General features: G+C 43.9%; 1 protein-coding gene across 1 annotated transcript in view; it reads left to right on the forward strand.

The window, feature by feature from the left end:
* Positions 1–9,659, forward strand: part of zswim5 (zinc finger, SWIM-type containing 5) — a 95,136-nt gene extending 85,477 nt beyond the window's left edge. The window contains exons 11-16 of the mRNA XM_080726202.1: positions 1,211–1,313; positions 2,206–2,341; positions 3,384–3,541; positions 4,956–5,119; positions 5,993–6,074; positions 7,429–9,659. Coding sequence (XP_080582328.1) covers positions 1,211–1,313; positions 2,206–2,341; positions 3,384–3,541; positions 4,956–5,119; positions 5,993–6,074; positions 7,429–8,291 — 1,506 coding nt within the window. The 3' untranslated portion in view covers positions 8,292–9,659. The remainder of the gene's footprint in view (positions 1–1,210; positions 1,314–2,205; positions 2,342–3,383; positions 3,542–4,955; positions 5,120–5,992; positions 6,075–7,428) is intronic.
* The last annotated feature ends 5,666 nt before the right edge of the window (positions 9,660–15,325 follow it).

A 15,325-nucleotide genomic window follows, 5' to 3' on the forward strand; every position in this document is an offset into this window, starting at 1 on the left:
GAGTTAAATAACGGCAAAAGTATCAGATCTGAGGGCTCCAAACGGGTCGCTTTCGATGCTTTGGTGTGGCGCTGTAGTGTGTTCAAGTAGGGCATTTAATTTACAACAAAACCACAAGGAAGTTAGAATTTGGAGATAAGAGGTTTCTGCCCGACAGCGTACGATATTTAAGTGTGGATGATGGGTCATAAGTGCCCTACTTCTGTGCCCACAACCACCTACTAACGCTGGGGGACCCTGCCATACCTTGTTGCTATGGATACCAGAACCAACGCATGGAGGAGGAGTTCCGCATGGATTCACTACTACCTGTTCTGTGTTTGATGTGTGTTCTTCTGTACAGGCCTTTCTATGTATAGGCTAGTATTGGGCAATAACATATCGTGGAAACCTCATATGTCCAAATCTGTTACAAAGGTTTTGATTCAAAAAATGATTCAAATTCAAAACTAGTAAAAGTAGATGATCTACGCCAGTGTTTGTCAACCTTTTTTCTGCATGGGCACACTTTTCACATCCCAAGAATCCATGGGCACACCAACATAATATGGGGGTGTAAATGTCGTCACTGTCGGGAAGAAACCTTGTATCTCCAAGTTTCAAATTTGTACGTTTATTCGCAAAGTAAAGCCCTGCTTCATCATACAAGGCTGTTGCACAACAGTAGTGTAAACAGCTGATCTACAAGCTTGTAGATCGGCTGTTTTCACTAGTTTAAATCATTTTTAAAATGATAAATACAATGCTGGCTTTCAAGCAGTTTCAAGGGGCACACTTGACCCTTCTCAGGGGCACACCAAAGGTCCCCAGGCATCTACGCTTCAGTTTGAGCTTAGCAGATCTGCTACTTTTGATGCTTTTGTTTGACGGCGTAGTGTGGTTTCTGCCCGACAACAACATAACAAGCAGATCTCATTCTTAAGGCTCTCAAGTCACCCAGTACTTACAGTACATACATGCATAACACAGCCACGTTGAATGTGTCACGAACTGCACCAGTAAATGACACACAAGAGGCTTGGCTATGAAGCATGAACAACGCACGTGAGAGCACGTGTTATCCTCCATCTTGTTGCTTTTCTCATCTATTACGCTCTGTATGAAGTTCATGTACAAACAAAACCAAGTTCACGTCTATTTAAAGAGAGCCTCTTGTCTTATCCTGGTTTGCTTAGTGTTTATACTATTTCCGGTGTCGTCTTGATCGCAGGTGTGCCGAAACGAGGAGCAGATTGTTGCTAAGCTACAGGAGTTGGAGTTGGACGACGTTCTGGTTCAGACCCTGAGGAAACAGGCCATCCAGCTTCTAGAAGGTACGTGTGTTCACCAACCAGCATATATTCAAAAATCACACTCGTGTGAACTGAGCGGTGGAGGCTGCGTGTGTGTGTGTGTGTGTGTGCGACTGTGCGTGCGTGCGTGCATGTATGTGTGTGTGTGTGTGTGTGTGTGAATGTGAGTCTGAACAACAGCGCCGCTCCCTTAACACCTCACCTCGCACCTCGCACTACAGAAAAAAAGGGGGGGAAAGATCAACTGGATCTTAAATATTGTTTTACCAGCGCAGCTGAAATGGCACAGCCCTAAATCCTCACTGTTTGTTCAACTCTCAGAGTTAAACAAACGCCACGGATTTGCGCTGTGAACTCTCTTGAGTTAGTTGCCACGTTGCTAGTTAGCGTTCATAGTGTTAGGGCATGAACATTGTGGTACACTTTTAACTTTAGGATATGTGTGCACCCCATGAGGCTAATTTTAGCAAAACACATTTTTGGACACTGCTCCTACAGATTTTGCCCTAAAATCACGCAAAGCGGTACACAGTATTTCTAAAGTCATGTCATCAACATGGATCTGTCCCATTCCCCATATTCCCTCCTGATTTGCTACGATTGCCTTCTAAAGTTTATGCGACCTGACGGTCGCTTATCTCCCGATTGGGGAGTCTTACTGGTCTATTCATGATGTCTTTGCCTTTTTGGTAAAATAATACTCTAGTTTGTTATGCAACAGCGTCGTACAAAAGTTGTACAAACAAGCTCAAAAGCGTTTTGAGCTTGTAGATCTGCAATTTTTTTATTGAATCCTGTAAAGTAGCAGTTTTGGACGTATTGCTGTCAGGTACAGGTTTCTTTCTCTATTTGTGATTGCTTCTGTGGCTGACCGTCCTAACACCATTCCTCCTTCTCCTCCTCCTGCGTGCAGCGGGTCCGTTCAGTGGCCTGGGAGAGGTCATCCACAGGGAGAGCGTGCCCATGCACACCTTCGCCAAGTACCTCTTCTCTGCCCTGCTCCCGCACGACGCCGACCTGGCGTACAAGCTGGCCCTGCGCGCCATGAGGTGAGCTGGCAGCACCACGTGTTAGAAACCCATTAATGAATGTTAATGTCAGATCTACACGCTCAATGCGTGGCAACGAAACTTGAGCTCGCAGAGCTTGTACATCTGATATGTTCGCATTAAAAAACATTATTTAAAAAGAAAAAAAGAAATCACTAGTAATGACATGCCCAAAATGGGGACGCCGGTTTGAAAGGGGTTTTAACCCAGGAATCTCTCAGGTAGCTTTGAAAACTAAACCAGTTCCCTGTCAGATTTGAACTTGAACTCATTTGAACTTGGTAGTAGCATGCTTCAGAGCATCTTCAGAGCTTACTGGTCTACGACTGCATGTTTCCAAAGGAAAGCCACGGTGTTAAAAATACTCAGAAAAGCCAAGCCAGTCTCTCTTTAAGCAACTAATATATGCTGGTATGCTTTCTACAAAGTACATAGTTTTGAATATAATAGCAGCCATCTCATTTAAATTATGTTGTGTTTTCTGGAGTGACAAAGTGACGCGTTGTGGTTAAACGGTGTATTAAATGGTTCTCCACATGTCAAACAGTGTATTAAATCAAAGGTCTTCAACAGGGGGTCTGGGACCCTTGGGGGTCCTCAGAGTCACTACAGGGGGTCCTCCAAATCTTTGTGTGATAAAAAAGTTTTTCTCCTTTTTTTTATATTAACCACTTGAACCCTAGCGTCCATATTCTGAGAACTTCAGCCAAAAATAGCAGATCCACAAGCTCACAAGAGGCGTTGCAAGCCTGTAGATCGGCTATTTTCGGTGAGGTTTGGTGGAGGGAGAAAAGAGCAGACCAAGTACAGAGTGAAAAGTCAAGTTTATTAAGTATTGACGGTTCAAGTGGTTAAATATCTGAAAACACAAATTGACTTGATGATCGTGCTGTCAAACGATAAGAAAAGGTTGTGGGGGTCCCTGCTTCATCTCTCTCTCTCAACTAAGGGTTCCTTGGCCATGAAAACGTTGAAGACCCCTGTATTAAATGGTTCTTCTTCTCCACATGTTGAGCAGTGTGTTGTTTTGCTTCCGTGGCAGGCTGCCGGTGCTGGAGTCGTCTGCGGGCTCGGGGGACATGGGTCACCCTCACCACGGCATCTCCATCGTGCCCAGCAGGTACCCCCGCTGGTTCACCCTGGGACATCTGGAGTCCCAGCAGTGTGAGCTGGCATCCACCATGCTCACCGCCGCCAAAGGTACACACACGCACGCACGCGCGCACGCGCACACACACGCACACACACTAGGGATGGGACGATAATATGAACATTTCATATCACGATTATTGTGACCCAAATGAAAGAAATCGCGATTTTACGATATCATCGCTATAATCGAAATCCATTATCCTGGTGGCGGAACATTTGCCAAAAAATAGCAGATCTACAAGCTCACGACGCGTCGCAATGCGACGCGTTGTGAGCTTGTAGATCGGCTATTTTTTGGCAAAGAGATTTGGTAGAGAGTGAAAAAAAGACTATCAAGTACCTGTACATATATTATAAGTAGCTTTTACCAATAGAGGGTTTAAGTGGTACCAGATATGCAGCTCTGCAAATAAAAGGTGAATTGAACCCAGTGCATGACTCAGGACGATTGCACGATAAATTAAATCTCCACGATATGATTATCGTGAGTGTTTTTATCACGATAAACGATAATATCGCGTATCGTCCCATCCCTAACACACACACACACACGCACGCACGCACGCACGCACGCACGCACGCACACACACACACACACACACACACACACACACACACACACACACACACACACACACACACCCTCTGTTTCATGACAGAAGTCATCATATTTAACGACCACATGAATCCTAACATCCCTATTCTGGATGTAAACATTAATAGCAGAAATAGATTGTCTTGTCCTGTAGCATCTCTGTCGTTTTAGAGGTTACCGTTGGCCATTTAAAAAATAGCAGATATACCACGCTACGAGCTGGATCATCTGCTATTTTTTTTTCTTTTTTTTTTTATCTTGAAAGAACTAAAGGTTTAGAAGGCATTTGTAGAATCGGCCTTGGTTAAAAGGAAATTATTTTTACCAAGGTATATTTTCACACCCCTTCATGATATGACAGTTCTCAGCCAGTCACACGCAAGGGTTTTGATTCAGAAAGTGTCCGTGTCGTGATCCCACAGACAACATCTTCACACGGTCCATGTTTTCCATTGACATTGCATTCACTAAAGAAGGGTGACTGACTGGTATTGAATTGTACACGGCAGGCCCGGAAATAAAATGAGCATATCGACAGGTAGATGGAGCCAATTCCCTCGGCCAGTCAGTCACGCAGCAGTCATGAATAAAACCTTGCAGCAGCGTTAGAACGTGCGCTAAGCATCCCTGTTATAGACGCTAGGGGTCAAGTGGTTAATATAAAAGAAGACCCTGCAAGACCCTGCAAGTCCCTGGCAAAAAAAAACATTTTCAGATGGGGTTCTGCGACCAAACACATTATACTCTCTCTTTGGTGTCCTTGGCACGACAAAAGATTGCATTTGTACGGTAGAGAATGGGCCTGAGGTCTTTAATGTGGAATCTTTGTGACTGATGGCTTGGTGATGTGTTTGTCCTTCCGCTCAGGCGACATGCTGCGGCTGCGGACGGTGCTGGAGGCCATCCAGAAGAACATCCACTCCTCCTCGCTCATCTTCAAGCTGGCCCAGGACGCCTTCAAGATCGCCACTCCGGCCGACAACCCACCAGACATAACACTGCTCAACGTGGCACTGGAGCTAGGACTGCAGGTATGTGCGCTCGTGTGTGTGTGTGTGTGTGTGTGTGTGTATGTGAGAGAGGGACAGAAAATGGGAACGTAAGCGTGCCGGAGCAGATTTATTTTATTTTATTTTTTTACCGTGCGACCACAATTTTCATAAATCACTGTACCGCAAGGGGAGTCAGGGTACTTGTTAGCAAAGAAAATCATGGCAGCCCTTCTTCTTTCAACTTGTAATCTTTGAAAGTAGCCACAGCCTCGCCACAAATAAACAAAGAGAAAAACCTTGACTTATGGATGTTGAGAGAAGAGCGACCACATAGCAACACACATTCTGTAATCAAGAATGCCGGGATAACAGTAATTGTGGAATAAGCTCAATTATTTTCATGGCTATTTAAAGCCTGCGGTGGCGTGGGTGTTACTTTTCTTTTTTTTATTGTGGGCCGTCATTAATTGGGCTGATTTTGTCAGACTTTAAATGTCAGTCTGGCGTATCTGGCTGTTATTTGTCTCATTACCACAAATGGGCACTTGAAAGACCTTGAAAGAATTAGCGCCGTTAAAAACTTGAATTGGTGAGACTACTGTGCTCGCTGAACCAACCTTAGTTTAGTTGGCTTCCTAATTAGCTTCCTAACTTTCTTTGCAACATGTATTGCCGTAAGACAGAAACCTTGTATATATCCATGTTTAATCTTTTATGTTTTCATAAATGAAGGCCCTATTTTATACTTTGTCACAAGACAGTGACACACAAAATGGGCATAAATGGGATTCTGTTGTCAGAGCGGCAAACCCATTCTGTAAGAGCGGTTCCCCTGACATCACAGTACTACAAGTACAGTACTTTACCACCGCACGGAGGAACTGATGAAACTGTGTGTGTGTGTGTGTGTAGGTGATGAGGATGACTCTGTCCACACTCAACTGGAGAAGGAGAGAGATGGTTCGCTGGTTGGTGACCTGTGCTACTGAAGTCGGTATGTATCAAAGCACAAAGCATTTATGCACTCATAATTAGGGATGAGACGATATGAAAAGTTCATATAACGATTATTGTGGCAAAATAAATCGTGATTTACGATATTATCGCGATAATCAAAACCATTATCCTGGGGCAGAATATTTGCCAAAGAATAGCCCATCTACAAGCTTGTAGATCGGCTATTTTTTGGCAAAGACATTTGATAGAGAGTGAAAAAAATACTATATTATAAGTACCTTTTACCAATTATAGAGGGTTTAAGTGGTACCAGATATGCAGCTCTGCAAATAAAAGGTGAATTGATCCCAGTGCATGACGGAGGACGATATCACGATATATTAAATCTCCACGATACGATTATCGTGAGTGTTTTTTAGAATACATTTTCATTTAGTTTTAGACATATTTAAGCAATCTGAAATGTTTGTTTTGGTCGACTAAATCTACAGTTGATTTTGTTGACAAAAATGTATTTTGGCCCGTCCTGATGGCGCCGTAATGCCTGATTTTACACTTGGTTGCATGCTGAAAATATACGATCTACAAGCTTATAGATCTGCTGTTTTCAGAGCGTAACCAAACATAAAATGACTAGTTCTAGTGGATCTCTTCTCCACTAATAGTCCCACCCTAACATTTTAGTATTTGTGGAAAAATTGTCAGTATATTTAGTCTTAGTTTTAGTCGTCATATTTTAGTTTTTATTTTGTTTTGGTCAGTGAAAAAGGGTAGTTGAGAGCCACTGCCCTGTACTGCCACACGTTTCTCCTTGCTCTAACCCAGGGGTTTTCAAAGTGGGTGACGGGGCACCCTGGGGTGCCGCGACGGCAGTCCAGGGGTGCCGCGAGATCATTTGATAATATGTGGAATCTATTTGGACACTTGACAAAATATTTAGTATCATTTTAAACTTGAAGTACTAAGTTATTTTCAGTCAGTTCTAACCAAAATGGCTATTATCTCGACGTTTTCCTCGCAACATAATCACTAAAATATCGTCACTGTCGGGCAGAAACCTCGTATCTCCAAGTTTCAAATGTGTACGTCTTTTGCTAAAGCAAAGCCCTGCTTCATCATACAAGACTGTCACACAAAACTAGTGAAAACAGCCGATCTACAAGTTGTAGATCGTCTGTTTTCACTAGTTTAGTTAATTTTATAGATGATAAATACAAAACAAACGGTTAAGGTTTCACCCGACAACAACGATATGCTATAAATATAAGGTGCTGTGAGTGAAAATTTTAATGTAGGGGTGCCTCGGATTAAAAAAGTATTTATGGGGTGCCCTGAGACCAAAAAGTTTGGGAACCCCTGCTCTAACCAAGGCTTGTCCTCGCCTCCCCCAGGGCTGCGTGCGCTGGTGTCCATCCTGCAGAGCTGGTACACCCTGTTCACGCCCACCGAGGCCACCAGCATCGTGGCGGCCACCGTCATGTCCCACAACACCATCCTGCGCCTCAGCCTGGACTACCCGCAGCGCGAGGAGCTGGCCAGCTGCGCCCGCACGCTGGCGCTGCAGTGCGCCATGAAGGACCCGCAGAACTGCGCGCTGTCCGCCCTCACGCTCTGTGAGAAGGACCACATCGCCTTCGAGACGGCCTATCAGATCGTGATCGACGCGGCCTCCACGGGCATGACCTACTCGCAGCTGTTCACCATCGCGCGCTACATGGAGCACCGGGGCTACCCGCTGCGCTCCTTCAAGCTGGCCTCGCTGGCCATGACCCACCTCAACCTGGCCTACAACCAGGACACGCACCCGGCCATCAACGACGTGCTGTGGGCGTGCGCGCTCAGCCACTCGCTGGGCAAGAACGAGCTGGCCGCCATCATCCCGCTGGTGGTGAAGAGCGTGCACTGCGCCACGGTGCTGTCGGACATCCTGCGGCGGTGCACCATGACGGCGCCGGGCCTGGCCGGCATCCCCGGCCGGCGGAACTCTGGGAAGCTGATGTCCACGGACAAGGCGCCGCTGCGCCAGCTGCTGGACGCCACCATCTCGGCGTACATCAACACCACGCACTCGCGGCTGACGCACATCTCGCCGCGGCACTACGGCGAGTTCATCGAGTTCCTGAGCAAGGCGCGGGAGACCTTCCTGCTGGCGCAGGACGGGCACATTCAGTTTGCCCAGTTCATAGACAACCTGAAACAGATTTACAAGGGCAAGAAGAAACTCATGATGCTGGTCAGGGAGCGCTTTGGTTGACCCCTATACCTCCACCTTGACCCTTCACCTGACTGTACCCCTCCCTCACAGGGAGCTTCTTGTAGGGAACTAGTTTGACTTGTTTCTATTTAAGTTACGTTCTTCTTCTTCTTCTTCTTCTTTTTTTTACTCATCTCAAGTTGTTTGTCGCCCGTCTTATGTTTTTGTTCTGTTTTGTTTGTCGAATGTGAACCAGGAAGTGTTCACGACATGTTGCTCTACTTCCATAAGACAGTAAAAAAGGGGAAATGGCTTACTATGTAAAAGAAATTACGGCAAAAAAGCCTGGTTCGTGGTTTGGCGCTCACGTGTTGCCACACCAGCCACGTGCCCACCAGTGGACCTGCTCGCTCAAGTACATCAACGCACTCCATTGTTTTTAGAAATGTAAAAGATGCCCAAATGGCTGACAATTGATCGAAGCAAACGAAAATGCTGGTGGATGGTCAAATTGTGCCCGCAGTGCCCTCACAAGACGATGCTTGGTATCAAGCAGGCAACAAGGAGCATGAACAAATGGCTTTGCATGAGGGAATGGCTGCTGAGCTCGCGTGTGGACGACGTGCACCAGAAACACGAACCAGGCTTTAACGGCGGAGTTAAAGACATTAGAAAGATAATTAAAAGATTGTGAAGAATGAAAAAAAAAACGAACCTTTTTGGGGCGGCACATACGGTAATGTTGTGAAAAACCAAATATGATTTTGTTGTATCGGGTACTTATATACTTTGAGCCAGGAGATGCTTTCAGCTGGGGGTTGAGAGAAAGTGGTTTTCAAGGAGAAGGTAAATTTGTCATTCCAAAAAAACAAAAAAACAACGAACAACAACAATGAGGTCACAGTCACAGAGTGTAACCTCGACTGTGTAATTCATGTCAGCTTTAACTTGATCTATCAAAAGAATTGCCTCTTTGTTGCATCTGTGGCGTCTTAACATAGAAAGAGGGGTTCAGAGTACTGAACTCTTAACCACTTAAACCTCATCATGGTTGACCCGAGTCCCTCAGGGCTCTACACTAGCGCCTTTTCTGTTTTCTGTCGTTGTGGACGTGTTCTGCGAAAGCCTCAATAAGGAACGCTGGGGTTTAAGTGGTTAATCGGGGTGGTCTCACAAGACGTTGGAATAACCTTTTCTGCTTGCGATGCAACAGACGTGACTTAAAGCCACACTCTGAACGAATCGTAATCGGTTTTCCATGCGTTTACACTATAGTTTCAAACAGAAGGACCAGGTTGCTTCACAGAGTATGTGTTTAACTGTAACCTATCGTCACTGTAGGGCAGAAACCTCGTATCTCCAAGTTTCAAATTTGTACATTATTTTGCAAAGTAAAGCCCTGCTTCATCACACAAGGCCTTCGCACAAAAGTAGTCAAAACAGCTGATCTACAAGCACACAACGCCTCGCGGTGCGAGGCGTTGTGTGCTTGTAGATCGTCTGTTTTCACTAGTTTAAATCATTTTTAAAATGATAAATGCAAAACGAACGGTTTTGGACATACAAGGTTTCCACCCGACAACGACGATATACAGTACATACTGTACGTCATCCTGAGAGGAGGATTGTTCTGTAGTCGAGGCTTTACACTGGTTCACAGTGTATACACAGTCACACACCTCTGAATCTAATGCAATATTCACATTTTTGTTGATAAATAACCAAAATGCCAAAATGGCTTTTAAATCAAATGTTACTAAAGTGAATATGCATTTAGTCAAAACGACTAAAACTAAATCGGCGTCTGAAATTAATACAACAGTTGGATTGTATAATCTCACGAACAATTGTCATAAACCATGGGGTCACACTTGTCAACTACCCACTTGTCAACTACCGCTGCACCACTAGCTAGCTAGTAGCTACTTGCTTTTCGTATGTCATAAAGGCTCTCTCCTAAAGCAAGATTTAGTTTGCGAAGCAAAGATAGATGGATCTCTGCTTACCGGCCTATTATTCCACCGCTATTCTGTCAAATACATACTTCTATTGGCACTGCCTGTGGCTAAAACTGTTTTTAAAGGGTGATTTTTAGCTAGCTATAGCTACCTGTGAACGCTTTTGGTTCTGCTGTCTACGGACTGTGAAGTTGAGTGGCCTTGTTTGACTGTGAGTTTCAGATACACAATTACAACAAGAAAACCGTATATTTTATGGCTTCTAACATGCTTTGAGACCAGACCACATGCCTTGGCAGTTGGCGCGGGGTGTTTTTTTTTAATGACTGTTCATGCATTACAGTATATATCCACGTTTCTCTTACCCAAAATGGCAAAGTGTTTCTTTTTTTTGGGTTGTTTTCATTAAAATGGCAGTATACAGTACATCAAGAGCTTGAATCTCTAGTGATAGGACTAAATGTCATCGTACAAGCACTTCACACATATACCTCCTCAGTACGTTCTGCCTGCTTCAGCATTTTATTTATTGATCCTTTTTAGAGACTTTGTATGACTGAGTAGGATTTACGGACACGTGGAACAGGATTATATTAATAACCACTTGAACCCCAGTGTCCATATTCTGGACACGTTTGGCGAAGATATAGCAGATCGACACAAGCTTGTAGACCGGCTATTTTCAGCGAAGATGTTTAGTATTGGCTGGAAACAAGGAAGGGGCCTGGTATAGACCCCTGTGGGACTCCGGGTTTAAGTGGTTATAGATACAAAAGGATGAGTCAACCTATTTGATGGGAACTAATTGTTTGATGGAAGAAAGGCGTTTTTTGAACGGCAAACATTTTCATGTCTGCTTTTACATTCCATGAGAGCTACCTTCTTCACCCCCCCTGGGTAGTCGGTCACAAACTTTGGGCCTTTTTTTTTTCGAATAGAAAAACTGACAGAAGAACGAAAAAGAAAGATCGAGCAAAAGCAAGAAAAGAGAGGCTAAACTCAGTTCTCAGGGAAATCACTTAAAGGAAACAAAAACAAAAAAAGTAGTAGCATTTAAGATATTGTAAATATGAAAGTGTCAATTCAGAAAATTGTAAAGTTATAATTATTTATGATAAGTATGTAATTTGTTTTCCTTTTTTTTTTGCTTTGTATCGTTCTGTTTTTTGGGATACTTGAATTGTTTTCTTTTGTTTTGGGCGGGGAATGTTGGCGTCGTTTTTTGTAAGATGAAAGACTTCAAGGCATTTCTCAGGTGCTCCTATGTACATTTCTTTCGGTTTGTTTTTTTGCTATTACCGCTATTATTATTATTATTATTTGTATTGTTTTTTTGTGATTTTTGTTTTGCAAAAGAAAAAGAAAAAAAAATGTTTTCTAAAAGGAAGCATGTTATTTGGAGTTGAGGAAAAATAAAGAAGGCATTCATTTGTAAAACGGATACTAAAACCCGACTATGCAGAACCACTTGATGGTCGTGTCGCCTCTTATAAACCCCCCCCCCCCCCTCCCCCACACACCATAAAACCAGAGACCTATTAGAAGGGAGGAACTAACTAACAGAGAGGGGACGGAACCACTATTTAAGAGGGGGACGTACAAAGATGAGACACGGCATGTGCTTGTATTTTGGACAGTGCGCAGTAGCCAGCCTGCGTACCGCTGCGACATTTAGATTTCAAAGAAAAAAATGAAAACTTAAAAAAAGAAAAAGGAAAAAAAAAAAAAAAAAAAAAAATCTAATATTTGGAAATGGTGGAAGATGCCTTTTTTTTGACCGATCAATGTACAAAGTTTGTTTGTCTCCTTTTTTTTTGTTCTTTTTCTTTTCTTTTTTTTTCTTGGGATCTTAAGCCTATAGTGTCTTCTCAAAGTCCAAGTGTCCTCTCCTGGCACCGCGATGCCACGAGAAACAGCGCGCGCGGCGGGAGCAGCGCACCGCCGCTCCGCCTGAACAAAGGGAGACGGTTTTAATGAGGACCTTGTTTTTACATCCAATTACATCCTACCCTCCCCCCCCCCCACACACACAGACACACACACACACACACTCAACTGCTTTGTTTTTTTACTCCCAGTTCGCATTATTAGGCCCAACCGAGCTGATTAGGTTCAACCTTTTCTCTATCACTTATAGGTTCCTTTCTCATTTTCTACATTGTTAGGACTATTATCCCCTCTTTTTTTCCACCCCCCCAGGATTTTAAGTGACGCGTCCATCTGTCCACCAACGCTGTGTCGTCGTAGTTTCAATGCTGCCACACTCAACTTGTGCAGGGTCCTGATCGACGTGATGCTCTGCTGCAGTGCGTTCTCATCGTCACTCTGTCAGTCCCAGGTCATCGTGGTGCTGCTGGTAGACTTGTTTATATGTTGTCGTTGTCGGGCGGAAACCTCGTATCTCCAAGTTTCAAATGTGTACGTTCTTTCGCAAAGTAAAGCCCTGCTTCATCACACAAGGCCGTCGCACGAAAGTAGTGAAAACAGACGATCTACAAGCACACAACGCCTCACGGTGCGAGGCGTTGTGTGCTTGTATATCGGCTGTTTTCACTAGTTTAAATCATCTTTAAAATGATAAATGCAAAATGAACGTTTTTTAGACATTCAAGGCTTTCACGACGACGACGACGATATGAAAGCTGAAAGTTGTACGAGAACGGGAATTGGCAAAAAGCTGGGGTTATTTGGAGTTGTTCAGGACTACTATCTGAATGTGACGTAAGATAAAACGAATGGAGACATGCAGGTGTTGGACAGTGACAGGACGCGAGTGGCATTAACCCGATGGCATTACAAAGAGAAACCCTCCCCCTCTGACATTTTGTTCTTTACTCCTTTCCTCTCCCCTTCTCGCTTGTTCTCTTTTCCTCTCTCTCTCTCTCTCTCTCTCTCTCTCTCTCTCTCTCCCCCCCCTCTCTTCTGTGTCTCTCTCTCTGTTAACTGTCAGCCCAGTCCTTTAGACTTGCAGAGGAAAGCATTTTCTCCTCTTATAGTTCACCAGTACCGTTACCCCATCTCCTTTATTTTAACCTTTTTTTATTTGATCATTTCTAACTTAAGGGAAAATTGAAAGTGTTTGTTGCCTCTTTGTGCTACTGATTATAAAAAAAGGTATTTCCAGTATTTGTTGCCACAGAAGTATGATAGCTCATCATCAAACTCTTTTTTTGTATTTTTTGTTTTGTTTTGTGCTACTTCTTGAGCTACTGTCTATAAAGCGAAGATTTATTACTATTTATGTAACGCTACTACCATTTTATATTGATTTGTGTTGGAATCTCAGTGCTTTTCTATGAATAAAGTGTGAAACACGTGAGTCTTCTCCCGCATGTTTGCATTTACCCACAATGCAGTGCTTGCCCGAGACCCGAACTAGTGAAGCTAGCCGATCTACAAGCTCACATGCATGTCGTGACCGACCGCGTTGTGAGCTTGCAGATCTGCTATTAGTGGGGCCGAGATGAGTATAGAGCCCTGCATGGGGCACCCCGGTCAGTATAGAGCAGTTGTTATCAACCAGTGGTCCGGGGACCACCAGTGGTCCCCCAGCTAAATGATGGAGAGTTGGTAACCAAATGGACCTGTGTATATCTTTAACTATTGAGAGTGTAAAATGTTACATTTTATGCTCTTACAAGAAGTCTAAACCAGTGGTTCTCAAACTTGGGGTTGGGACCCCGAGTGGGGTCCCCAAATTATTTTGTGGGGTCCCCAGATGATTAGCTTAATGTCATTTTGTTTTCTCACTCAACGGTAAATGAACCATACAGTATAAGTGTATACAGGGTAAAGTGACAATTTAAGTACTTTCAAGACTGTTTTAATACCAAACTGGCCAAACTTTTAAATATTAAGTAAGCAAGAGGCAAACATTGTCACAACGCCTCGCACTGCGAGGGTACAAGGATTCACTCACATTGTGTGCTTTAACTATTGAAAAATAGCAGATATACAAGCTCGCAGTGCGGCACTCGGTGCCGCGCTGTGAGCTTGTAGATCAGCTATTTTTCAATAGCTAAAGTACAAAATAATGAAGGCCCCTATACCTTGAGCCCTAGTAACTCAGTCCCACTCCCCCCCCCCCCCCTTGTGACGCCCCTGTGTGTGTGTGTGTGTGTGTGTGTGTGTGTGTGTGTCTGAAGCAGTGTGTTGCTGAAAAAGAGCATTCGTGCTCAGCCGATCTACTCAAATAAATGAATAGCCTATTAAAGAAAATGTATATAATTTTTTTTTTAAAGAACCCCTTAGTGGATTTAATACTAAAGACTTAAAATTGAAAAGTGCTACCACCAATCCTCTCTCCACGGCGTGTGAAAACTGGCCATTCTTCTTCCCAAAACGTCAATACGTGTGGGATGTATTCTGGCGTTTCCATCAATACTGGCCCTCAGTGTGGGTAATAAATGATCCTTATACATAAAATTATAAACCGCGCACGCCGAGTCGCATCCATTAATCTCTGAGCCGTTGCTCTCTCTAATCAGAACATTTTTCATCCTTCTATCTTTCCATCACAGCTTCATTCTCATTCATTAGAGAAGCCCGCGGAGCTGTATTACCACACAATCAAGCCATGACGTGTTAAGTGTGCTTCTAAGTGTGTGTGCGTGTGTGTGTGTGCAGGCAGGCACGTGCACACATAGACGTCAAAGGGGGCCTGAGACCCTTCCCTTTTATCCGCCCGTAAAAAGTGCCCTCTTCAGACCATGAATGCTGTTTTTACTCTTGGTGAAAGAAATGCAAATGCCCTCTTTTCCATGCCATACCTGAAGGCAGCATTCAAGAGAATTGCCTTGTCCAAACTCTCCTGAACTTGAATGCAGCATCTCATGTTGAAAGAATTGCCCTCTCTGTGTAGAAATCCATGCTGTACGCCACATCTCCAGTAACGCCTTCATTATACTTAGTTCAGTGTGGTATCAAGCACTGAAAATAGCCGACCTCCAAGCTCACAATGCGTCGCGTTGTGATCTTGGAGGTCTGCTATTTTCAGTATTTTCACCAAAAGGCCCTTTTAGAAATTTGAGCCCCTGCCTCTCTAACATTCTCAGCACGTCCCTGCAAGAGAGAGAAAGAAAGAAAGCAGTGAAGGACAAAGTGTGCGCGTCATTGTGTGTGTGTGTGTGTGTGTGT

Source organism: Nannobrachium achirus, assembly GCF_963921795.1.
Source record: "Nannobrachium achirus genome assembly, chromosome: 5".
Taxonomy (NCBI): Eukaryota; Metazoa; Chordata; class Actinopteri; order Myctophiformes; family Myctophidae; genus Nannobrachium; species Nannobrachium achirus.